The sequence below is a fragment of the Microcaecilia unicolor genome, chromosome 4 (genome assembly GCF_901765095.1).
Source record: "Microcaecilia unicolor chromosome 4, aMicUni1.1, whole genome shotgun sequence".
NCBI classification, from domain to species: Eukaryota; Metazoa; Chordata; class Amphibia; order Gymnophiona; family Siphonopidae; genus Microcaecilia; species Microcaecilia unicolor.
Genome location: NC_044034.1, coordinates 95,357,226 through 95,384,021, shown reverse-complemented (window position 1 = coordinate 95,384,021; position 26,796 = coordinate 95,357,226). Strand labels below are relative to the sequence as shown.

General features: G+C 41.5%; 1 protein-coding gene across 3 annotated transcripts in view; it reads right to left on the bottom strand.

Moving 5' to 3' along the window:
* Positions 1-2,739: 2,739 nt before the first annotated feature.
* The window catches only part of ESD (esterase D), a 38,979-nt gene continuing 14,922 nt past the window's right edge, over positions 2,740-26,796 (bottom strand). For all 3 annotated transcript variants that reach the window (XM_030200498.1, XM_030200499.1, XM_030200500.1), the window contains 5 exons: positions 14,854-14,978; positions 9,050-9,169; positions 8,590-8,688; positions 6,922-7,089; positions 2,740-3,005 (listed from right to left, as the gene is read on the bottom strand). In XM_030200498.1, coding sequence (XP_030056358.1) covers positions 2,925-3,005; positions 6,922-7,089; positions 8,590-8,688; positions 9,050-9,169; positions 14,854-14,978 — 593 coding nt within the window. In that variant the 3' untranslated portion in view covers positions 2,740-2,924. The remainder of the gene's footprint in view (positions 3,006-6,921; positions 7,090-8,589; positions 8,689-9,049; positions 9,170-14,853; positions 14,979-26,796) is intronic.

The following is a 26,796-nucleotide window of genomic DNA, read 5'->3' as shown; positions in this document are numbered from 1 at the left end:
AGGGTTTTCAAGATTTCCACAATGAATATGCATCAGATTGCATACAATGGAAGCAGTACAAGCAAATCAAATAGATCTCATACATATTCATTGTGGAAATCTTGAAAACCGACTGGATTGTGGTTGCCCACCCCTATTTTAAAGATAGTGCCATTGTATACCCATGCTGTTTCCCTTATAAACCTCTCTTAAAAGACTGTGAAATCAGTTAATGCTTTCTCTTAAATCTCAAAAGTGACAAATGCAAAACTGAGTGTATTCAGGTTTCACTGGACACTAATTTTAAGCACATGTGGCACTAACTTTTGGCATCTTGTACTGGTGAAAATTGTGATTGGTAACTTAAATTGCTGTTTCCCAGGAGAGGCCAATTTCAGAAGTGGCACAAATTAAGCTCAACCTCACACACAGTGTGTCTGTAGTATCATCCCACAAACACACATGCAGTGTGTGTGAAGCAGTTTATATCACTTTTCCAAACAGATTTGCACTTAGGGATGGATTTGCACTTGATGGCAAGAGAGGAGAGTGGATACACATCACATTGACTCCCCAAACTCTCTGAATAAATCCCACCGTGCAGAGACTGTGAATGGCCCTAGAGATGGTATTAAGTAGTTGATAATCTCATGAGTCCTAAGAAATAAATCCAGGAAGCCTGTGGGTAAAAACAAGGTAAAAAAATGGCGATAGGTCAGCCCCATTGTAGATGGTATCTCAGTGAGAAAGCAATCAAAGGAACTGAGTCCTTTTACTAAGGTGCACCGAAAAATGGCCTGCGGTAGTGTAGTCGTGTGTTTTGGGAGCGCGCAGAATTATTTTTCAGCGCACCTACAAAAAATGCCTTTTTTAAAATTTTTGTGGAAAATGGACGTGTCAAAATAAAAATTGCAGTCTGTCGATTTTGGGTCTGAGACCTTACCGCAAGCCATTGACCTAGCAGTAAGGTCTCACGCGGTAATTAGGCGGTAATGGTCTAAGCACATCAAATGCCACTTGATGATTGCAGCTGCTGTGCGTCAGAAAATAAAAAATATTTTACGGATGTGTGCCAAAATTGAAATTACAAGGGCCACGCAGTAACTCCAATTTGGCGTGCATAGGCACCTATGCGGCTTAGTAAAAGAGCCCGAGTCTAAATACAATTCTTAGAGAGATCAACAAGTCTAAATGGAAGGGCCTAAACAAGGTAGGATGTAATCGGCACCAGATGGTGACAGGGCTGTCTCTACCATTGAGGGACTGTGTTTTTCACACATGGCCCCTACTCTTTAGTTCCACTTTTCAGCCCTTACCAACTTACGCAAATGAGAGTCTCTGCCATGGGCCTGCACACCTTCACATCCCCCTTAGGATGCCCCTCGATAGTGACATACCAGAACCAAGTAACAAGTCCATGCTGGGAACATGGAAGATAGTAGTATTGAGGTCTACAGTGAATTAGTACAGCAAAGGAGGTGGCTGGGGGTGGAATGGGAAGACTGGGAAGGGATCGATGGTCAAAGTTGATTAATATCTGGTTGCCACAGGAAGCTGCAACTCTAGATCCAATTGCATTTACCTGGGAGATGCTTATCACCTGCTTCCCAAATGGACATCAATAGTAAGGGTTATGAAATTTAGCAAGCTTACTGGGAAACAAGCCAAAAACCCCAATCTAGGAAAGAAAACCCAACCCAGAGAGCTATAGACGGCATGGACCCTCTTGGTCTCACTGGATGCTGAGAAAGCATCCAACAGAGTGGAGCAGAAATACTTGTATAGCCTTTTACAGTATACTGGCATGGGTGGCTAGAAGCTAACTTTTCAAAATGGTATGTGAGGCTAAACTCAAACTCAAATATACTGGGAAGAAGTATGCTCAAGCACCCACATGGGTGGTGCAACAATGATGGGTAAAAATTATCTTCCATGGCTGTACGAGAGGCCAATTGCAGTGATATTGATAAATGGTAAATTTGATAAATGTTTTCTTCTGAAAGAGGGGACTACAGTAGGGTTGTCTATTGTTCCTACTTTGTTTCCAAGGCAAGATACTTTGTAAAGTATCTTGCCTTGGATACTTTACATGTAATGTGAGGCAAAATAACAATATTAGGCTGCTGAAGGTTGGGAAAGTGGAAACCCAAAATGTCTATGTATAAAGAAGATACTCCTATACATGTGACTCAGTTCCCCCATTATTAGAAAAATCCCCCAAGATGTCAGACTTCAAGGGCATAAAATTAGCTCATACATGGTTTTGAGTTTATGTGCAATGAAGTGCCACACAAACCAGAACTGCATGTTGGTGGATATCATCAGTAGAAACTCAATTTTCAGATGTGTGTGTGCTTCTCAAGTGGCAACAGAAATAACTATGAATGTCACTGTCAACACTCAAAAAAGGAACATGACATCACTGAATAAACTGAAGTAGGGTTTTGTTGTTCTAATTTGATAATTAATATCTCATGTTATATTGTTTTTGAGTTGACAAAATTACTACAAATTTATTCATGGTAAACTTTTCACTAATCCACTCAAAGCAAACCTTAAATGAATTACACGTTTCAAAAACAAAAAAAGCACAGTGGGAAGTAACCTGCAATGGACAGCAGTTACAACCCTAACCACCTTATTGAATAGATTAGATGGGCCAGGCTGGTCTTTATCTGTTCTGTTATTGACTATGATACTTTTAGGTTAAACTTCTTCCACACAATACTTTTAATACACACAAAATATGTTTCAAATCTGTTCAAAATGAGTATCAAGAGCATTTTATTTTGAAAAGCCAAGTTGAAAAGCAAAACAAAAAACTAATGGTGAGATCCTGACAGCTATGATTTCTGATTCACTGTACAGTCAGCAATGTCATTGGAAATCCAAGTCTTGTTTTGCATAATCCAGAGGCGTTCGATAATTCTTCTAATTATCTCCAATTAAGCATTAAGGTATTTTGCATGATGCTTTATGTGATCATTAATAAATGTAGAAATGAAGAAGTAGCTGTGATCGTAGCCCTAGAAGAGGAAACAAGTGTACTGTTAGCATGGTGACAACAATCTCAATGACAATATGCAACAATACTGGCTTTTCATAGCGTTAACTACAAAATAAAATGGAATATCCTCATGTGAGAAAGCAGGCACAGAGTTGTGTGCTAACCATGGCCCTTCTGAATAATAGGGTGAAGTATCAGAGTGCTAAATTATAGCACAAAATAATGAAAATTAGGGGTGGGCAATGATTAAAAGTTTTAATTGCATGATTAATTGAGCTTAATCACACCTTGCAAGTTGGGCAATAAAAAATAACGTTTAGGGATGTAACTGCCGTTTTGTGGAGGTTAACCCCCCCCCCCTCTTTTGCTTAGAACTGTAATGCTTTTTGTAGTGTGAAAATCATTTAAGTTTTGCTTTGAATGGAAATAGCTTTCCTTGCCCAACGTGTCACCATCGTTAAGGTATTTAAAGTTTCTCTGTGTGTACTAGCGACTATCAGACTATCTCACCCAGACACTCATGGAAAGTCCCCATTTGGTATACCATGTTAAGGGAGGAACTGGAGTGTCCAAGTCAGGACAGAGCATGCCACAGATACACATGTATTTTCCAGTACATACAATGGGAGCATCAATTTTAGAAAAATAAATGTACAAAAAAAAAATCAGCAGCATCACTTCACAGCTTCCATTTGCAAGTGTAGGCACCTCAGTATATATAGAAGTGATGACTTTTCAACCTCTATATATGCAAGAAGTTGGGGACGTCTCGTGGTTTCAAGTCCCGCAAGACTTCCCCGACTTCCTGCACATCTGGGCTCAAATATTAGCACAGCCCGGCCGTGAAGGACTTTGAGGCAGCGAGGAAGGAGAAAATATCCAGAGCCTAGCTCTAAAGGTAAATGAGGGGGAGGGAGTAGGTCTGTGTTAAAGAAAAGAAAATCAGGCGACATTAAAAAGAACTGTCTGCATTAAAACATTACCATGTTTATTTTTTTAAATTTTTTGTTACATTTGTACCCCGCACTTTCCCACTCATGGCAGGCTCAATGCGGCTTACATGGAGCAATGGAGGGTTAAGTGACTTGCCCAGAGTCACAAGGAGCTGCCTGTGCCGGGAATTGAACTCAGTTCCTCAGTTCCCCAGGACCAAAGTCCACCACCCTAACCACTAGGCCACTCCTCCACTGTTGATAACATTAACGTGTTAATTGCCCACCTCTAATGAAAAAAGGATGAAAGAATTGATGTAATAATCAACTGGATACAAACCTTTCTGCATTAGAAGATGGTACTCGTCAGTCATAAGTAATTTGCTCATCACCTTTATTCAGCCTTGAAATTCACTTTTTGGTCCTTACATGAATAGAACTCACAATCTGCAACTATGCCTATATTAAGACCCTAAGGAGGTAATTTTATAAATGCATTTTTCATGCATAAAGGCATTTTTATGTTCATAAAAGGGTTTTTATAAAAATTGCTCCAGAGGCTTTACGCAAATAGTATGTGTGGTCACAAGGCAGTGTGCACTCTATATGCTAACATTTACACTCATTCCCAAGCAGGCAAAAATGTCTGCAACTTCAATCTAGCTGCAACTTCTGCTGGTTTACCTTTAGCATTTTATACAAAATATAGGACCCTATGGGGCTCATTTTCGAAACAGAAAAATATAAAAAAAGCAGCAGATGAACCTTTTTTTTCCCCTCAAAACGTCTAAATCGCTATTTTCAAAACCCGTTTTTAAGACTTTTTCTATGCAGTTGGTCTGCAGTGTATCCAAATCACAAGGCAGCATGTTGGGGACGTGTTGGGGGTGAGATCTGGGCATTCCCAAAACTTGGACATCTTTCTGCCATAATGGAACAAAGCAAAAATGTCCAGGGCTAAATGTTAGACATTTTTGTCTAAACCCGTTTTGATCACAACTAAGTCACAAAATGTTGCCCTAAATGACCAAATGAACACTGGAGAGATTAAGCATGATCTCCTCCTTACTCCCCCAGGGCCACCGACCCCTTTCCACCCTCCAAAGATGTGAAAGATCCAGTACATACCAGCCTCTAAGACAGCTTTAGATGTTATGGCCAGTTGTATAAGAGCACCAAGCAGGTCCCTGGAGTAGCCTAATGGTTGGTGCAGTGCACTCTAGAGCAGGGGATCCAGGGTCATATACCACTGTAACTGTTACACGTATGGTGGAAAGTGTGAGCTGTCCTAAGTCTACCAAAAAACTTCTGTACCCACATATAGGTGACACCTGCAGCCATAAGAGCTATTGTAGTCGTGTACAGTTGGATACAGTAGGTTTTGGAGGGCTCACCATACAACATTATGGGGTAAAAGTGACATGTGTACACAGGATCTGCTCTACTGGGATGTCTGTGTGGCCAGTCTAAGAATGCTGGCACCCCATTCAACACAATGGCTTGTTTTTCTGAATTTTTCCCTTGGATATTTTTTTTTAATGGTCCAAAAAGAAAGACACAAAAATGTCTAGCAAATGGCATTTTTGAAACAAAAAGATGATACTTTTTCTGGTTTGAAAATCGCTATGTTCAGCTCTTGATTTTTGGACATTTTCAGTAAAACGTCCAAAATCAGATTTAGGACATCATATTGATATTGAAAATGTCCCTCACGTGCTTTTATAAAATAGGTAATAAACAGAAATAGAATAAAACAAAACATCAGAAACTAAGGTGATACTGCAATAAAAAGGGTAACTTAATACACATTTTTTGACAAACCCACCAGATAGGAAAACCAGATCCTTTTTAAGCCCTATCAATATTACAAAACCATAAACTTCTACTCACTTATCTTCTGATTACTCATCCACCTTTCCCTGTCATTCTTCCCCGCCCCTCCTTCTCCCTTGATACTGTGTCAATGGAACGCTTTTTATGTTTCACTATATATATATATTTTGATTCTGTCCTCGTGTGTTTATAACGGACGTGAAGACGACTATGCCTTGTCAAAAAATGTATTAAACTAGTCCAATATAAAGGTATTGCCTTATTTTCTTCCTTTATTTCTATTGGTTACCTTTAAAAAGGACTAACAGGGCTACCACACAACCCATTATAAAATTGCCCTCTAAATATACAATTTACTAAGGGGCCCTTTTACTAAAGCTTAGTGCAAGCTAATGGACATTAGTGCATGTTAAGGGTTAGATTCTATATATGTGCCTGAAAATTCCACACAGAAAAAAAAAAGGCCTAGGCATATTCTGTAAAATATGCGTAAGGTCAATGCAGGAGGCAGCCAGGAAAGCTCTGTCTTTTCTATTAGTAATGGAACCAGACCATAGCAGTTAAATGACACAAAATACATGAATTTGAAGTAAGCTGAGCACAAACCCCTGGACTCTATATATGGTGCCCAAATTTGGGCACGCAACTTATTTGGCTAATGAGCTTTAATCAATAATTGCATGTTAACCTGTCATTGACATTAATTGGCACCAATTAGGATTTAAGCACGCTATTCTATAATGCTGGGGGCCTAAACCCCATAATGTGCAACCCAAAAGGGGGTGTGGCCATGGGAGGTGGGCAGGTCATGGCATTCCCAAAAGTTGGGAGCAGTGTTACAGATTGGGCCTCTGCACCCAACTTGGGCAGGATTTACACCAGGCTTCAGCAGATACGAGTCTGGCGCCCAGATCTGGGCATGGGAATCGGCACTCTGCGTTAGTCTATAAATAGAATAGCGCCTAGTGTTGATCTTTTGCAACACTACTGTTTGATCACCATTTATAGAATCTCCCCCAAATTGTTTTTGTAAAAATTATGAACTGCTGCCCTACATAGTACATTATCAGGATGTAATAAAGCACAGACGTTCTATAAATACGTATGTTTTAATCCTTTTTAACAAAGAGGATACCCTTCCAAAATGAAAAGCCGTTTATCAGTACTTGCCTGTTGTAGTCTGAACACGACTGGGATTTTCCTCTCTGTACAAGCAGCAATAAAGTTGTCAGGAAGTAACTGTCCTGCTGCGAGAAACTGGTCATCTTTGCCTTGATCGATTAGTATGTCTAGCTGAGAACCTGAATAGGACTTTGCCAGAAGTGTTGCATCATAGGGCTGCAAAAGAAAACAACATTAATAGTAGCCATTCTTGCAACTATTGATCTCCTCAGTTAGGACGGGTCTATACTTATCAAAATGTTCCTGTCTGCGTCTGCGATTGCATAAATGAAAATATTAGAAACACCTGATGATTGAAGGAGGAATGCTAAGTATAAAACTAGAAGAATTTTCTGCAGTCTCCCTCGATGGCAGGAGCACATGCGTCACCTGTGCAGGTTACCTATGGTGGAAGGGTTTAAAAGAGGGAAGGGAAAGGAAGGGAGAATGGGGACAAAAATCGGGTGGGGGGGGGGGGGGGTGGGGGGGAAGAAGGTTATAGGACAGACTGGATATGGAGAAAACAAATTGAAGTACAGTTTGGAGATGCCTCAAAGTCTGTACCCGTTATAAGAATGCCTAATAACGAGTGTTTAAGTATGGTCCGATAATCTTTTTAGTCCTTGTGCTGATGGACATGTGGACAAATGTTATGTTATCAGAGTCTCATAACCCGCCAAATCACCCAAAAAGAATTCAAGGCGAAGTAACAAAAGAAACAAACAAACATAACTCAGGATGGAACAAAAAAACACCATACAATTTAAACATTATAAATAGAAAAAAAATTAAACAATATATGTCAACTATTTATAATTAGAAAAAAAGATATTTTTTTAAAGCTTTCATTCATTATATAACATATGTGTACTGGTAAACTGTTCCAGAGACGAATAGCAGAAAACAAAAATGAACCAGAAAATAATGCTTTAAAACGGATAAATTTAACTGATGGAAAAACCAAAAGCAAGAAATTACATATCTTGATGAGCTAAAAATTGTAAAACCATCCAGAAAATGTACCATATAAAAATTCAAAAACAAGACATAATATTTTAAAATGAATTCTAGCTCAAATTACTTTTTAAAAAAAGAAATCTGATACAGTATGCTTATGTATACATAATGAAGGATGATGGGATCGTTAGGGGAAAAAGAAAGCTGAGCTCTCTAATATCTTGGAGAATTTTGTGGCACTAACACTTGCATTATGACCCGATACTTGGAAGGATTCTAAGCATATGGATAAAACTTGTCAACCATGTTGTTTTAGGTTGTTGAGTCCACAAGGGGAACAGGAGGATGCCCGCTATGGGGAAAAAATGAAGAACCAAAAAAAAAAAAAAAAAAAAAAGGAGTCGAGGGTGACAACATCACTCACACGATGAGAGAATTCACATCTGAAGTCTTTATTAGAAACCAAAATGGAGACCCGACACGGGCCAGTGTTTCAGTGGGGGAACTGCCTGCTTCAGAGATATTGGACTGGTACTTATGGTATACAACATACAAAACTTCCAGGCCGCAGGAAATCCCATCAAAATGTAGCAGCAGCATTCAGGAGTGTGCTTTTTTTGGCGTCTTATATAGAATTCACCCCTAAGTGCTTAATGTGCTTTAGTGATAACACATTGGCTGTAAGCAGGTTCTTATACAATGTACTGCTTTATAACCTACCTCCCATTTGGTTTGATCCAATCCTAAGTATCCACTGAAGGCTTTTCTGCCCCATGGGCACTGGGTTGGGTTACAAATTGGAGCAAATGCCGATACACTCTGTTCAGAAAAAAAAATGGTGATCACATTTCTTGATTAACCAATTATGAACCGAAATGATCACATCTCAGAAAATGCCAGAGCCTGGAGTGGAAGGAATGAGATGAGACCTCTATAATAAGGGCGGGGGGTGGGGGAGTGTAGAATGAAAGATCCTGGAATAATGGTAAACAATGATCTAATTTGTATCAACCAAGTTATAAAGCTCATGTTTTCCAGAAACATGCTGGGTTGACATCCCTCAGCACCTAATATCAAAAAGGTTAATTTTCTTATGTAGAACCTTAGTAAAAGGGTTGGAATGACCTTCCTTTGCCTTTTTCTTCTAACAGAATTAAAATAAAATCTGAGTTTATCATACCTTGTATTTTCCAGGGTTCTTCAAAGCACAGATTAAAGCACCATGGCCCCCCATTGAATGCCCAAAAATGGACATCCTTTCTGGGTCAGCTGGAAAATTGGAATTTACCAATTGAGGCAACTGCAATAGGTTAATATGAAAGAAGGGTTTAAGAATTCAACTTTTTCCAACATTTCCAGAGATTATACATTTCACATATATACACTATTATGTTTTCCATTAGATCAAGCAACCTACTCTAATGTGACATCCATAAAGAAACATTTTGATACATTTACGATATGAAAATCGACAGTCCCACAGTTAAACCCATAGATTTTATTTATTTATTGCATTTGTATCCCACATTTTCCCACCTATTCTTATTTAGGAACCATAACTTTGGATTCTGTAGCCATATTATTATTATTGCTACTACTACTAAAGTTTTATATCCTGCAACTACCAACCAGTTCAGTGCGGGTTACAATCAAGACAGAGGCGGGGCTGGTGGCTGGGAGGCGGGGCTAGTGCTGGGCAGACTTCTACGGTCTGTGCCCTGAAAATGGCAGATACAAATCAAGGTAAGGTATACACAAAAAGTAGCACATATGAGTTTATCTTGTTGGGCAGACTGGATGGACCGTGCAGGTCTTTTTCTGCCATCATCTACTGTTACTATGTATGTTACTATTATTCAAGAAAATACATATACCCCAGGATTCTATATATCACGCCAAGATTTCCGCGTGGACATAGAAGCTTATTCCATAGCAATGCGCATAAGCTAACTGGTTAATAAGCTAATCAGCCTAATTGGATAACCAATTATCAGCACTAATTGGCGTTAATTGGAATTTACGCACACTACTTGCTAAGTGTATTCTGTAACATGGTGTGCTTACATTCTAAGTCGCATCGTTGAAAAGGGGGCGTGGCCATGGGCATATCTAAAATCTATGCGTGTTTTTATGGAATACATCCGCTCCACGCCTAATTTAGGTGTCAGGATTTACACCAGGTTTTACTTGGCATAACTGGCTGCAACTAAATTTTGTCACGTGGACTGGCACTCAGCATATTCTAAGAACCGTACAGAAATTTAGGCTTATTCTAAGGCGTATTTCATTTTGGCACCAAATTTTTAAGGATGATATATAGAATCTAGTCCACAATACCCAACAAAGCATTTCAGACCGCAGAAACTATAATAAATCAATGCAGATGGTAATATTTCCTAAACAGCAAGATTTTCAACATCTTTCTAAATAAGCTATAATTTTCCAATTGCCTAATAAGCAGAGGTAACATATTCCAGTAAGTTGCGGTTTGATAGGAAAAAGATGCCTTAAGGTGACAAAAAGCCTTCACCTGTCTGACAGAAGGAAAAGCAAGTGTGAAGCAATTTCTAGTTGCTCTAAGACCATTCCCATTCAAAACTAAAACATAAAATTGGACAAATAGGCAAGAACATCTCCGTAAGAAATCTTACGAACCAGTATTAGCATCTTAAAATTCTAATCTAGCTTCTATCGGTAGCCAGTGTAATTGTTTCATTAATGGAGTGTTAGAATCATGTTTGTCTGCTAAAAAGATGACTCTTACAACCACATTCTGCACCCTTTATAACTTGATTTTTAAATTCTTTGTGCAGCCAATGTATGCAGAATTGCAACAATCTAACTGGGAAAAGGATTAAGGACTGTACTAACAAATGAAAAATTTCTTTTGAATCGCTCTCAATTTTCTTTAAGCAAAAAAAGTTGTTCTTCACCACCTTATTAACCTGATGACTTAAGGACAACCGACAATCAATTTCCACTCCTCAAATCCTAGCTACAGTAACTGGTTTAATTGTAAGATCTCCCAACCAAACTTCAGGATTCGATTTCACCAAGTCAGTTAAACCAATCCATAAAAAGTTTGTTGTATCCTTATTCAATTTTAGCTTAAAAGATTGAACCCATGTTTCTGTTAACAAGCAACAAGTAAGATTCTTTTCATGCAATAAGTTTCCAGGAGTAAAAAGGAACAACAGAAATGTCGTCTGCACAGATGTAAAACTGAAGCTTAAGCTTTTCCAGTTGACAAGATAACGATTGCATCAATATCTACTATAATAAAACGCACCCTCAACGTTCTGAGGACACTGACGTCACTGCAGGCACTCACACACCAGTTCGTAAGTTCATGGTGGTGAAGCCACAAAACTCATGTCTTCATGCCCCGCCCTCGCGTCACACGTGATGACGTCGAGGGCGGAACACTTACACAACAAGGCAAATGAACGCACGGGGAGCAGTAGGGAAACTACTCCTCCCCTTCCAACAAATCGCAGCTGCCGAGGACGTGCCCATCACCCCGCCCCTTTAAAGGTACCGCCCCGCCCCCCGTCGCCCCCTCTTCCCCTCATCACCTTCCCTCCCCCCTGTCATCTCCCCTCCCCATACGCCACTATCCCTGGTGGTCTAGCGGTACCTGTTCACTCGGGCAGGAACGAAAGAGCCCCCGCTTTCCTGCCCGGACCGCTGCTGCTAGCTGCCCGGCTGAATCGTGTGTGAGTCCGGTTCTCGAAGTTTCAAAATGGCCGCCGAGAGTCCAATCTACCTCGCGAGACCAACTCTCGGCGGCCATTTTGAAACGCCTAGAGCCAGACTACCACACGATGCAGCAGGGCAGCTAGCAGCACCACTACGGGCAGGAAAGAGGGGGCTCTTTCTTTCCTGCCCCAACCGAACAGGTACCTCTAGACCACCAGGGAGACTAGTGTAAGGGGAGGGGAAGGGAGTCCCGTGCCCGCTAGCGCCCGTTTCATCAGAGGCAGAAACGGGCCTTTTTTACTAGTATTAAATAAAGACGGTGAGAGCGGAGAACCCTGTGGTACCCCGCTATTACAGACTGAAGGAAAATCAACTTATAGTTAGTTATACACACAGATATGATACTGCTTGAGGTTTATCTTGATTCACAGCTTGAAAATCACTGAACAGCTAGTCTTAGGTGCCTGTGCTTAAAATATTTCAATCCTTACACTAGTTTTCAATTAGAACACAAATTGAATGTAAGTTAATATGCCTCTCTTAAAATTTTGCATGAACTCAGCCCTCGTCACTTGTTGAACCATCTAATACTGCAGTCAAATTCTCGCCTCTCTCATTTCATTTTTAGAAAATCATGTTAATCTACCATCTGCTCGCGACCAAAAAAAATTCAATTAGTTGAGAACTGTTTTCAGACGTTGCCCCAATTAAGTGGAATTTTTTGCCAACAGAGCTGAGGACAAACTATGATTGAGGCTCATGAAACTTCTTAAAGCTTTTTCATTTCAGAAGCATGTTAACTAGTTAACTACCCTTTGTAATTTTTGTTTCTTGGTTTTTTTTATTGTTTCTTTTTATCTTTTGTAAGCTGCCTAGAACTTCCAGTTAAGGATGATATCAAAAATACAATATTCTCATTATATTCAACTATTCACCTTACTTTTTAAAGGATGGGCTGAAGTATCTTTCATTTATTCACTGGGATTTAACCACCTCCACCCCTCCCCCTCCAAGGCAACATAGGCATCTTCTGCCTTTATAAAGTAGATACTCAGATCCAGCTTCAGTAGTGCACAAATTTACTGCTGCTCTGCAGATGGTGTAAAATTGCATTTTATAAAAAAAATACACACATTGAAGTGCACTCCTAACTATGACCCCCCGCCCCCCCCAGAACAAGTACGCAGGTCGTATGAAAAGTGCACTCTTTCTGCATTAAGCATCAGAATACATTCCCCTCTGTTGAAATTTCAGCACTGGCTCCCTATTCTTCATAAGATTGTCTCCCTTGTCTTTAAGGCTCTTCACTGTTGGTCTCCACCTTATGTTTCTTCCATGGTCACTCCTTATCATCCTATGTGTACTCTTCGTCACATGTCAAGAGCCCTGCCTGTCTATTCTCCCTGTCTTATGTTCCAGATTGGAATCTACCCGCCGATCTGTCTTCTTCTATGCTGCCCTGGTAGCCCGGAATGCCTTACCAGAAGATGTCCAGTCGGAACTTTCTTATCTGTCTTTACGGGCTCAGGTAAAGGCTCATTTATTCTCCATGGCTTTTCCGGGGGGGGGGGGGGGGGGAGCTCAGTGGGCTTCTGGTGACAGTGATGCAGCTTCCTGCTCCTTTTATTATTGTAATTTTTTTCCTTTTACATCTGCTATGATTGTTTGTAGTTCTTTTCTATTTCTTTTCTTTTGTAAACTGATTTGACATTCTTTGAAAGGTGGTATATTAAAGTCCGAGAATAAACAAACATAACAATCAATCCAAAAATTTCTGCAAAAGAAATGTTTTCAGGTTTTTTTTTTCTGACAGAACCATGTATTAGAATTCTAACCTTACAACAGGAGGGAGAGATTTCCAACTCAAAGTGCCTGATAAGGAAGCGAGGAAATAAATATTTTCCTCGAGTTGATACCTGTCACTAGCGGTAAATTCATTTAAATGTGTAACCCTACTTGGCACAGAAAAAGTAATAAACAGAGTCAAATAGCTTGGCGCTAATCCTATAGAGATTCTATGAATCATTGTACAAAATTTAAATCCAACTCAGACACTGGCAGGGAGCCAATGCAATTTCCTCAATATTTTTACTCTTTAAGTGCATTAGCTTGATGTTCCATAGTCAATTTAGAATCTGGCAGGATGCCTAACACCTTCGGTACTGAATCCAACTTGAACACACTCCCCTGAATAGACAAGCCATCGCTGAATGGTTGGGAAGGTGGAGAACCCAACCAAAGACATGAATCTTTATCTTTGTTCAACTTTAGCCTACAACTTTAGCCCAGGTTTCTACCTGATCAGCACAATTAATGTAGCCAAAGTATCAGTAAAACTAGGTAAAACAGGAACCAGTAAAGTTTTATCATCCATATATGTAAATAAGGCAATGTCCAAAGTTGACAAAAGTTTCCCAAATGTAGACATCAATAGATTAAATGGGATTGTAAGAGAGGGCATTCCTGTGGGACACCACATTCCATCAACCAAGGATCAGAGTTCAAAAGCTTCACCATGTTAAGTTCTTTCAGTCAAAAATCCCTGAAACCACCTTAACACCTTGCCTATAATACCTACGTCACAACAGCTGTATCAAAATGAGGGCTACATGTTAATCGCGATTAATGCACCAGTTAACGCATTGATTGCGATTAAAAAACATTTTATGCCTGGTGGGGTAACTGAAGCCCTGCCAGCTGATGAAATACAATTCCCGAGTCACCCCCTTCCTCCTTGTACTGCAGGGCGCCTCCAGCCACCAACGCTTACATTCCCCATGTATGCTTAGTTTGTGCATGAAGCATGTTCGGGGAGTGCCAGCTGGAGGCACCCTGCTGACTTCCTCGCTGCTGAGGCAGCACAAAGAGGAAGGGGGACACTTTGGCAGTAGATTTCTTCAACTGGCTTCGGCAGCCCCACCTGCAAAGGTATGAAAACTAATGTGTGTGTGTGTGTGTGTGTGTGTGGGGGGGGGGGGGGGGGGGGGGGGGGGGGAGGGAGGGAGAAGAGGAAATGTGCCTCCCTGCTATGAAAAGCTGGCTATGGCCCAACTTTAATCGTGTGATTAATCATGGCCCTGTTTAATAAGCTGCGCTGTAGGCATTCTAGATTTTTTAGCGTGCGCTAACGCTACAGACACTCATATATTCCTATGGGTGTGTCTAGTGTTAACACACGCTAATTTTTAAAATTCTAAAAACACTAGCATGCCTTTGAAAAAGGACCCCTCAATATTTATAAGTCAACTGTTAACAAAAATGTAAAATATATTAAGTGTGTGTTACCTCTTCTGTTATGTAAGAATACATTCTGTAGTTGGTTTTCCACGACTCTTCAGTGGCATTCACATAAAAGCTAGCTCCAGTACCAAAATCCCAGCTCTCATCTTCTCCTTCAATATTGCAGCCACCTAAAAGGTGAAAATCAAGAGACCTATATGTTTACATAAGAACATAAGAGTAGCTATACTGGGTCAGACCAATGGCCCATCTAGCCCAGTATCCTGTTTCCAACAGTGGCCAAGCCAGTTTTTTTTAAACAATCAACTGGGGAACAAGCTTTGTGTCTTCTTATACAGACATGATACACAAAACCCAACCCCCCTACCCCCCACACATAGGCAGAAGACAGATAAATTTAATTGAAGACATTCACAAAATGGTTATGAAAAGGGAAGAGTTAGCGCTAGTTGACTTCAATATACTGGACTATTGGACTGGGGCATCTCAGCAGTTGTGTTATTTAAAAAAAAAAAAAAAGCAGATTCTGGATTCTCTATAGAACTCTTCTGACAATGATAATGGAACCCATGGCTGATGGAGCCAATACTAGACTTGGTGCTTATGTATATGGAGAATGTCTAATGTCAGAGGGTGAATATCCAGGATCCAGTTAGTATTAATATTAGAGCACAGATGGTGCCAATTCACTGATTATGTTTTAAAATATTTTTTTTACTTATTTACATTTGTACCCCACGCTTTCCCACTGATAGCAGGCTCAATGCGGCTTACGTGTTATTGTAAGCCCCGCCCCCTCCTGAGAATTTAACCTCCGAACAAGGAAGTCTGAGTGCCTCTTTAATGTAGTCGAGCCAGGCACTCAGGAAAAATTTCTCAGGAACAGAGGGAACAATACAAAAAAAAAAATTAGATCAAGATGGAAATGATTTTTTTTACAGAAAATTTTATTTAAAAATTAATCTTCAGCTCAGATAATAAGAATTCACTAATAACTCTATTCATAGAAACATTCTAATACCTAAACTTCTGTGCTTAAATTTCCTAAGGCCCCCTATTCTCAATTACCTAATAATAAAACATTCACAGGTTTAACACCAGAAAATTCTAACGTTTGTTTTTCTATTCCCTCCCCAGATTTATTTGTCCAGAAAAATATCAATATCAGATAAGTGACTCTTCAATTAACTGCTAAATTAATCATGCATGCAATTAAATTAGCGTAGTACTGGTGCACTGTAAAGAGTTGATCCTTTGTTTATTTTTTTCTTCCAGGTTCCTCTTCAGACGGATCTCAGGTAAGTATAAATTCTACAATTCTGTCCTCTTCATTTTCTCTTACTTTTGTGATAATAGAAAAGGATACTTTTCCTAAATTTTACAGGGTCAGCTTTCCTTCTTTTCTCTCTCTGTGAACGGTGGGTACCATTGGAAGAGCAATCGCGTTGATCCCTGGCCAGGGAACAGGAACCAGGAACTGTAGAACCTACTGCACTAAACTCAAAAACTCAAAGGAAGTAAAACCCTATCTTATCCCTGACTTAACCACAAAAAACTTCAAGTTACTTCTTACTTCAACTCTGTTATCCATAACTTACCCCCAAATAAAAGAACGGATAATTATGTGTCCCTATGCTAATTCCCTCCCAAACAATGATTCCCAGCCTTATCCAACACAATTTATAAAATTGTATATAAATACCAACAAGTAAATCTATAAATAACAACAGCCTCAGTTTACAGAAACTGTGCAACAGTTCCAAAATTCTTCAACTAGAACTTTTCCACGTTGCCAAACTCCCACTTATTACCTTCCTTTACTTACAAAGGAATTCAACTGAGTTGCATAAATGGCTGATGTTCACCAATCTCACCAGGTATCTCTGTCTCATGCAGCAGCTATAGAACTGTAATTAAAACTTCCACTGCTGCCATGAACACTTACAGAGTGACAAGCTGTTCTCAAACTTTTATAGCTTTTTCAATTGTTAAAGTATATCGTCTTGATTCATTCATTTCAGGTTAAAGACTTTCAGACTAGCAGGCATCAGCATACATTACTCTAGAGCCTTAAAATCACCGCGAGGCTCTTACAAATTAGTAACTACCCATTCTTCAGCTCAAATCATACATCAGCTACCTTCAGACTTCACTTTCTCAGTTTTTTAAACAGAATTCCAGCACAACTAAACAGAGCACATAACTACAGGTCTGTTCAGTCTCATATCTTACCTCCCAACTGCCCAACAAGCCGTTTCCCAGACAACCAATTGCTCAGCTGAGTGATGTCTGAGAGTGATGTCACTGAATAGAACCCTTATTCAGCCCAGTTGAGATTATTTAACCCCTTGGGTTACATTATATACAGGTACTTATTTACACTAGTATTCTACAATGGAATCTGGGCATCCAGATGCAGTTATAGAATTCATGCTCAATGTGCATTTTGGTGCCTAAAGGTTGGCACACTTTACAGAATTGACCCTTTAATGGCTGTAGAATTTCACTCACCCATGACACTCAAACTAAAGGTCATTCCACTTTTACTTCCACCTTCCAGGTGCTGGGACTGAACCAAGCTCCTACAAAAAGGACAGGTTTATTCTGACCCCTAAATCCCAGACTCTTCTCAAATTGACTGGCATTAGATGCTGGGACTGAACCAAGCTCCTACAAAAAGGACAGGTTTATTCTGACCCCTAAATCCCAGACTCTTCTCAAATTGACTGGCATTAGGTGCTGGGACTGAACCAAGCTCCTACAAAAAGGACAGGTTTATTCTGACCCCTAAATCCCAGACTCTTCTCAAATTGACTGGCATTAGGTGAGAAACCTACCTGATATTGTCTAAAATTTTTAAGGCTTGTTGCTTAATCAATTTAATTAGCACTGGGAAACCTCTCTGTCTGTCTTTCTTTCTGTTCCTGCCAAACTCTGATAGAGGGGAGGGGCATTTTTACATAGCTGACACTGCTATAATTATTGGCAATATCTAGATTTATTTAAAAGGAAAGTTATTAATATCTTAGGGCAGTTTTAAAAAGTATAATAAATTGTAAAGTGCTGGATCAGACACTACCATTTTGGTCCATTCAACTAGAGAATTCCCTTGATAGCAGCACTTAAGCTGACCCATTGGGACTTATAATCCCACCCACCCTCCCCACAACCCACCCACCCCAGGGTTGTCCACTCATTTATAGACAAACCAAACCTTATTAACTTTACTCCACAGTCATACACAGGCAGTCTTGCAGGCGGATACTCCAACATAGTACACCTGTTCATACCCATTTCAACCAATCAGGATGACTTTTATTCTCTGCAATAATTGTGCTGCTTTGGTTTCAAGGCCAATCATCTGGAAACTTAAAGCTTGTCCTATCTGCCTTCAGCTATCTACTTTAAAACAAGAGCTATATAAAGTAATGCAAGAATTAGATGCAATTAAAGCAACTTATAGGACTGTGCAGAATCATAACTTCTCACCACTGCCTCAGAGAATAAAACCACAAAGGAACAGATGGCTCACAGTAGGCTCAGGCAGAATTCGTCATGTGACACAGAAGCATCCACCCGCACAAGTGTTGCCACTACAAAATTCTTTTGCTCCACTACAGCACTGTGATGTTTCTGAAACTAAAATTGAAGCAGAAGAAAAAGCAAAGAAGAGGGAACAAAAAGAGGAGAAGGTACCCAAAGACAAAAGACACTCACAAATCACTAAACCCAAAACACATACTAGGAAATGTAGTTGGAAAGCAATGACCACAAATGCTCACAGTCTAAGCAATAAAATTCATGACCTTCAAGCCCTGATGTTGGAGACTGACTTGGACATAGTTGCAGTCACAGAGACATGGCTCCATGGTTCCCATGAATGGGATGTAAACATACCAGGCTATAATCTTTTTAGGAAGGATAGAGAGGGACGTAAAGGTGGAGGAGTAGCTCTGTATGTGAGAGATGATATCGCAGCAACTGAAATGACAGGGAAGTGGGGAAAGGAAGAAGCAATATGGATCCCCTTAAAAAGAGAGGATAGAACCTTGGTCCGCGTGGGTGTTGTCTATAGACCCCCGACACAATTGGAAGAACTAGATAAAGATCTGATCACTGATATTCAAAAGTTGGGGAAGAAAAGAGAGGTGCTGCTGTTGTGAGATTTTAATCTGCCGGATGTAGATTGGAAGGTTCCGTCTGCAAAATCGGAAAGAAGTAGAGAGATTGTGGATGCTTTCCAAAGTGCTCTGCTCAGACAAATGGTGAACGAACCCACGAGGGAGGGAGCCACGTTGGATCTGGTGCTCACGAATGGGAATAGTGTGTCAAATGTCCGAGTGGCTGCACACCTGGGAAACAGTGACCATCAAACGGTTTGTTTTGATGTAACAGCTCATGCGGATGGCAGCCACTCCAAACTCAAAGTCCTGGATTTCAAGCGAGCTGACTTTAACAAAATGGAAGAATACCTGAGGAAGGAGCTGATGGGCTGGGAGGACATACGAGAAGTGGAAGGACAGTGGTCCAGGCTAAAAGAAGTAATAAACAGGGCCACAGACCTTTATGTAAGGAGGGTAAATAAAAGCAAGAGAAAAAGGAAACCGATATGGTTTTCAAAGCAAGTGGCTGAGAAAATAAAGGCTAAAGAGTTAGCGTTCCAGAAATACAAAAAATCTCAAGAGGAGGAACACGGGGAGGAATACCGGATGAAACTGAAAGAAGCCAAGAGAGAGGTACGTCTGGCGAAGGCGCAAGCGGAAGAACAAATGGCTAGAAATGTACGGAGGGGAGACAAAAACTTCTTCAGGTATATTAGTGAAAGGAGAAAGACTAAAAAGGGGATTGTGAGACTAAAAGATACAGCAAAACGCTATGTAGAAAATGATGAAGAAAAAGCCAATTTGCTAAATAGATACTTTTGTTCTGTTTTTACTGAAGAAAATCCTGGGGAAGGACCGAGAGGGACTGGCAAAAGTACACCTGAAAATGAAGTGGATAGAGCACCGTTCACGGAAGAGAGTGTGTATGAACAACTTGGAAAGCTAAAGGTGGACAAAGCCATGGGGCCGGACGGGATCCACCCCAGAATACTGAGGAAGCTCAGAGAGGTTCTGGCGGGTCCTCTTAAAGATTTGTTTAATAAATCCTTGGAGACAGGAGAGGTTCCGAGGGATTGGAGAATGGCGGAGGTGGTCCCTCTTCACAAAAGTGGGGATAGGGAAGAAGCTGGAAACTACAGGCCGGTAAGCCTCACTTCGGTTATTGGAAAAGTAATGGAAGCCATGCTGAAGGAAAGGATAGTGAATTTCCTGGAAGCCAATAAGTTGCAAGATCCGAGACAACATGGTTTCACCAAAGGGAAGTCGTGCCAAACGAATCTCATTGAATTCTTTGACTGGGTGACGGGAGAATTAAATCAAGGACGTGCTATGGACGTCATCTACTTAGATTTCAGCAAGGCTTTTGACACGGTTCCCCACAGGAGGCTCTTGAATAAACTAGAAGGGCTGAAGATAGGACCCGAAGTGGTGAACTGGATTAGGAACTGGTTGACGGGCAGACGCCAGAGGGTGGTGGTGAATGGAGTTCGCTCGGAGGAGGGAAAGGTGAGTAGTGGAGTGCCTCAGGGATCGGTGCTGGGGCCCATTCTGTTCAATATATTTGTGAGTGACATTGCCGAAGGGTTACAAGGTAAAGTTTGCCTTTTTGCGGATGACACCAAGATTTCCAACAGAGTGGACACCCCGGAGGGAGTGGAAAACATGAAAAAAGATCTGAAGAAGCTGGAAAAATGGTCTAACGTTTGGCAATTAAAATTCAATGCGAAGAAATGCAAAGTGATGCACTTAGGGAGTAGAAATCCAAGGGAGGCGTATGTGTTAGGTGGGGAGAGCCTGATAGTCACGGACGGGGAGAGGGATCTTGGGGTGATAGTATCTGAGGACCTAAAGGCTATGAAACAGTGCGACAAGGCAGTGGCCGTAGCGAGAAGGTTGCTAGGCTGTATAGAGAGAGGTGTGACCAGCAGAAAAAAGGAGGTTTTAATGCCCCTGTATAAGACGTTGGTGAGGCCCCACCTGGAGTATTGTGTTCAGTTTTGGAGGCCATACCTTGCGAAGGATGTTAAAAAAATGGAAGCGGTACAAAGAAAAGCTACGAGGATGGTATGGGAGTTGCGTTCCAAGACGTATGAAGAGAGACTTGCTGACCTGAACATGTATACTCTGGAGGAAAGGAGGAACAGGGGTGATATGATACAGACGTTCAAATATTTGAAAGGTATTAATCCGCAAACAAATCTTTTCCGGAGAGGGGAAGGCGGTAGAACGAGAGGACATGAAATGAGATTGAAGGGGGGCAGACTCAGGAAAGATGTCAGGAAGTATTTCTTCACGGAGAGGGTGGTGAACGCTTGGAATGCCCTCCCGCGGGAGGTGGTGGAGATGAAAACGGTAATGGAATTCAAGCATGCGTGGGACAGGCATAAAGGAATCCTGTGCAGAAGGAATGGATCCACAGAAGCTTAGCTGAAATTGGGTGGCGGGGGGAAGAGGGGTTGGTGGTTGAGAGGCTAGGATAGGGGAGGGCAGACTTATACGGGGTCTGTGCCGGAGCCGGTGATGGGAGGCGGAACTGGTGGTTGGGAGGCGGGAAATACTGCTGCACAGACTTATATGGTCTGTGCCCTGAAGAAGACAGGTGCAAGTCAAGGTAAGGTATACACATGAGTTTATCGTGGGCAGACTAGATGGACCGTGCAGGTCTTTTTCTGCCGTCATCTACTATGTTACTATGTAAGTGGGAAATAGCCTGAAAATAAACACTACGTTGACCTGTTTATAAGCCATTCCAGCAAGAGAAACACTTTCCTTCCTTCTAGAAATGAAAATGTGTTCATCATGTCCCTCAACATAAACAGATCACGAAAAGGCAGACTTAAGATTTAAAAATGAGAGGCACCTACAGAATGAATTGGCTCAAAACTAGTGGTTCCAACAAGAATACTGCATCAGCAAAAAGGAGGTGCTGCACAAACTGCACTGTAATGGTATTTTAGAGAGAAACAAATTCTCCTATGTTTTCATTAGCTTAAATTAAAATGGAAAAATTAGTTCTTACCTGATAATTTTCTTTCCTTTAGTCCCAAAGGTTCAGTCCAAACTAATGGGTTGTGCCCATCTACCAGCAGGTGGAGATTAACACTAATGAGCTGTGCTACACAAGCACCTGTGCATTAGAACTCAGCCAGTATTCAATAGCTAAGCAGTGGAAAGACTGCCTTGTAACCAAAAAACTCCAGCCTCTAAATAATCTAAAGAGGACAAAACATGTGCCCCCCAAATATGGAACAGTATAACTATTTACAAACAATTATGCTGAACAGAGAGAATAAGGGTGGGTTCTGGACCGATCCTTTGGAAAGAAAAACTAATTTTTCCTTCCATTACATCACCAAAGTATCAGTCCAGACAACGGGATATAGAAAAGCAATCCTCAATTAGGCAGGGAATGTGAAAACCCTGCAGAAGGGACTTTAGCTCCAAAAGAGGCATCTGATCTGGCCGCCACATCTTATCGATAATGCTTGACAAAGAAATGAGAGAAAGACTACGTAGTGGATCTACAAATTTACTCCAATGAGACAGAACGAAATTCCGCCAAAGAAGTAGACAAAGCTCTCATAGAATGAGCTTTAAGGTCTAATGGAGAAGCTTTGCCCACTAAGGTGAAGAAATAGCTTCTTTCAGCCATTTAGCTACTCTAGCTCTTGATGCAGACATACCTTTATGTGAGCCTGAAAAGAGAAAAAAAATTGATCACAGTGTCTAAAATCATTGGTAGATGCAAGATAACACGAGTACTCTCTTAATGTCCAAAAGATGGCAGAAGAGTAATCTGAAGTAATCATCCCTGGAAAAGGAATGCAGGAAAACTGTCTGGTTTAGATGAAAGGAGGAAACAACTTTTGGTATGAAAGAAGGAACTGAAAAATGGAGAAAGGGATCCCTGCAAAGTTCAGAAACCCGCCTTGCAGAAGAGATACCAACCAGGAAACGGTTTTTAAATGTAATATCTGATAGTGGCCTTCCTAAGAGGTTCAAACGGGGCTTTCTGAAGAGCCTGAAGAACAAGAGCAAGATTCCATTTTTGACAGACTTTCCAAAGAGAAGGACAAGTTTCCCTTCAGAAAATGGACTATATCCGGATATGCTCCAATAGAAATTTTCTGAATACGGCCACCATAACAAGCTAAGGCTGCAACTTGAACCTTGAGGGAATTAAGAGCTAGTCCTCTTTGAAGCCTTCTTGAAGGAAAACTAAAAATGTGAGGCAAAGAAGCTCGCAAAGGGGAAATGTTCCTATCTTTGGACCAACTTTCAAATGTTCTCCATACTCTAGTGTAAGTAGTAGAAGTAAACCACTTGCAAGCTTGAAGTGGTAATGACTTCTTTTTCCTTAGCCTCACCCTCTCAACAGACAGGCCATAAGATCAAAGGGGGAGGGATCCTCCATGAGAATGGGACCTTGATGCAACAGTCCTCTTTGTTGAGGAAGACGCAGCGGAGGAGCAATCTGAAGGTGCACTAGGTCTGATAGGGATGTATGTGCCAGTCCGGTGCCACTAGAATTATCAGGCCCTGATGAAGATCAATGTGGTGTAGCATCCTGCCTATCATTGGCCTTGTGGGAAATACATAGATAATCCCCTTCGTCAACCAAGGCTATACTAGAGCATTTATGTCTCCTTCCGCTCAAGTTGCCTACTTAAGCGTCCTGTTTGAATGCCATAAGATCCAGAATTGGTACACCCAGTGAGAGATTAAGAGGTGGAAAGCCGTCTACAAAAGCTGCCACTCCCCTGGATTCAGAGAGACCCTGCTGAGGTAGTCCGCCTGGCTGAATTTAGAGGAATGTTCTTCTCTACCCATTGAACGAGGATGAGAGCTTCTCTGGCTACAGAAATGCTCTTGGTTCCTCCCTGCCTGTTCATAAGAAATTGACGTCATGTTGTCCGAGAAAACTTGAACTGGCTTCCCTCTCAGAAGAGGTACAAAGGCTACAAGAGCCTTTTTGACTGCTCTGAGCTCCAACCTGTTTATGGACTACTACTACTATTTAACATTTCTAAAGCACTACTAGGGTTACGCAGCGCTGTACAATTTAACATAGAAGGACAGTCCCTGCTCAAAGAGCTTACAATCTAATGGACAAATGTACAGTCAGTCAAGTAGGGGCAGTCAAATTGGGGCAGTCTAGATTTCCTGAAAGGTATAAAGGTTAGGTGCCGAAGGCAACATTGAAGAGGTAGGCTTTGAGCAAGGATTTGAAGATGGGTAGGGAGAGGGTTTGGCGAAGGGGCTTAAGAAGTTGATTCCACGCATAGGGTGAGGCGAAGCAGAATGGGCGGAGCCTGGAGTTGGCGGTGGTGGAGAAGGGTACTGAGAGGAGGGATTTGTCCTGTGAGCAGAGGTTTCGGACGGGAACGTAAGGGGAGATGAGGGTAGAGAGGTAATGAGGGGCTGCAGACTGAGTGCATTTGTAGGTGAGAAGGAGAGGCTTGAACTGTATGCGGTATCTGATCGGAAGCCAGTGAAGCGACCTGAGGAGAGGGGTGATATGAGTATATCGGTTCAGGCGGAATATCAGATGTGCAGCAGAGTTCTGAACGGATTGAAGGGGGGATAGATGGCTAAGTGGGAGGCCAGTGAGCAGTAGGTTGCAGTAGTCAAGGCGAGAGGTAATGACAGCGTGGATGAGAGTTCGGGTGGTGTGTTCCGAGAGGAAAGGGCGAATTTTGCTGATGTTAAAGAGGAAGAAGCGACAGGTCTTGGCTGTCTGCTGGATATGCGCAGAGAATGAGAGGGAGGAGTCGAAGATAACTCCGAGGTTGCGGGCAGATGAGACAGGGAGGATGAGGGTGTTATCAACTGAGATCGAGAGCGGAGGAAGAGGAGAAGTGGGTTTTGGTGGAAAGACAATAAGCTCAGTCTTGGCCATGTTCAGTTTCAGGTGGCGGTTGGACATCCATGCAGCAATGTCGGATAAGCAGGCCGATACCTTGGCCTGGGTCTCCGCGGTGATGTCTGGTGTGGAGAGATACAGCTGGGTGTCATCAGCATAAAGAAGCTTCCACATCCAACCATCGACCTTGTGCAGTGGGTTGAAGACAATGAACCCCCAACTGAACAGGCTGTCATCTGAACTGAGGACACAACAATTCGGAGTATGCAATAGAAGTCCTGCTTGAATGTTCAGAGGATATAGCCACCAGTTCAAACTCATTTTGGCTTGGTGCGTTAAAGGTACCATCTCCTGGTATGCTTCTGAGACCAGCAGCTCAACAGTGAAGACTGAAGAGGATGCATGTGGAAACTGGCCCATGGGATTACATCCAGAGTGGCCGCCATAGACCCTAGAATTTACCCCATGCTGTGGGGCAGGGAAGAAAGAGTGGTAATCTGATTCTGAAGCTTCAACTGACAAGCCATAAGGGTACACTTGAATACTTTGTTTGTGAACAAAGGCCGCCACCACTATCATTACTTTGGAGAAAGTGTGTGAGGAAGTCACTAGTCCAAATGACATTGCCATGAATTGAAAAGGACTCCATAGGATCACAGACTGAAGATATCTCCTGTGAGGAGGCCAAATTGGAATGTGAAAATAAGCCTCCTTGAGATCTCGAGAGGTAAGAAATTCTCCTGGCTGGACCGAGCATATGACCGATCTGAAGGTCTCCATTCTGAAGTACTGGATTTTGAGAGACTTGTTCACACCGTTAAGGTCCAGAACTGGATGGAAAGAACCTCCTTTCTTTGGTACAATGAAAACTTGAGTACTGCCTGTTCCTCTCTGTCGGAGGAATTGGCTGAATTGCACTGAGGAGTAATAAAGACTGCAAATTCTCTTGTAATGTCTGAAACTTACTGGAATTGCTGCAAGGGGATTGTAAGAAAATATCTGCGATTGGTTGGCAGAACTCTAGTTTGTAATCCTGATGAATGGCATCCAAGTCTGAAGTTATGGTGATCCACTCCTTGTAAAAATGGGAAAGATGCCCTCCTATAACAAGGAGTGAACCCCGTACCCATCATTAAAAGGGATGAGCAGAGGTAGAGGGTCTCGAAGAGGTTGGTAAAGCTTTTTTACCTCCTTGAAAGGAAGAATGACTCTGTTGGGAAACATGATTTTTGAGCATAAGAGCCAGTTTTCCTGGTCTGTAATGCCTGGCTTCCTTGAAATAGGCTTTAGACATCCGGGACCGAGGTTTCAGTTTAGGTTTGTCTTCAGGAAGGTGCTGAACTTCAACGTCTCCTAAATCCTTAATCTTCTCTAGGTCACAACCAAAGTGAAGTTTGCTCCTGAAAGGCAATTTAGCCATACGAGACTTAGACGCTACATCAGCTGCCCAATGTTTTAACCAAAGACATCTTCTTGCAGAGACTGCTAGGGACATAGACTTAGCTGATGCTCACAGAATATCAAAGCATCTGCAAGGTAAGACAGTGCTGCTTCCAAAGAAGGCAAAAAGTCAGGTGGAGAATCTAAGGCAGACAACTGCTGAACCCAACAAAAAGAAGCTCTAGCAACAAAAGAGGTACAAACTTCTGCTTGGGAAATTAAAGTTGCTATTTGGAAATGAGGACTCCAGTCTGTTGTCATGCACATCCTTAAGGGCAGCACCATCCTCTACTGGGATACTTGTCTGACCGCCATAATTAGGGCATCTACTTTTGGCAAAACAAACTGCTCTGTCAGTTGATAGAAGGAGGTAAAGCTTAGACATAGCCCTTGTCACTTTTAGACTAGAGTCAGGAGTGTCCCACTGAGCCACAATGAGTTTCCTCATAGCCTCATGAATGTGAAAAGATTTAGAGGGTCTTTTTGTACCAGACATTATAGAATGGACTGAGGACACAGCCTGAGCAGTAGTAGTTTTGGTTATTAATAAAGGGAGTTCTTCTTTAAGAAATAACCTAGCTG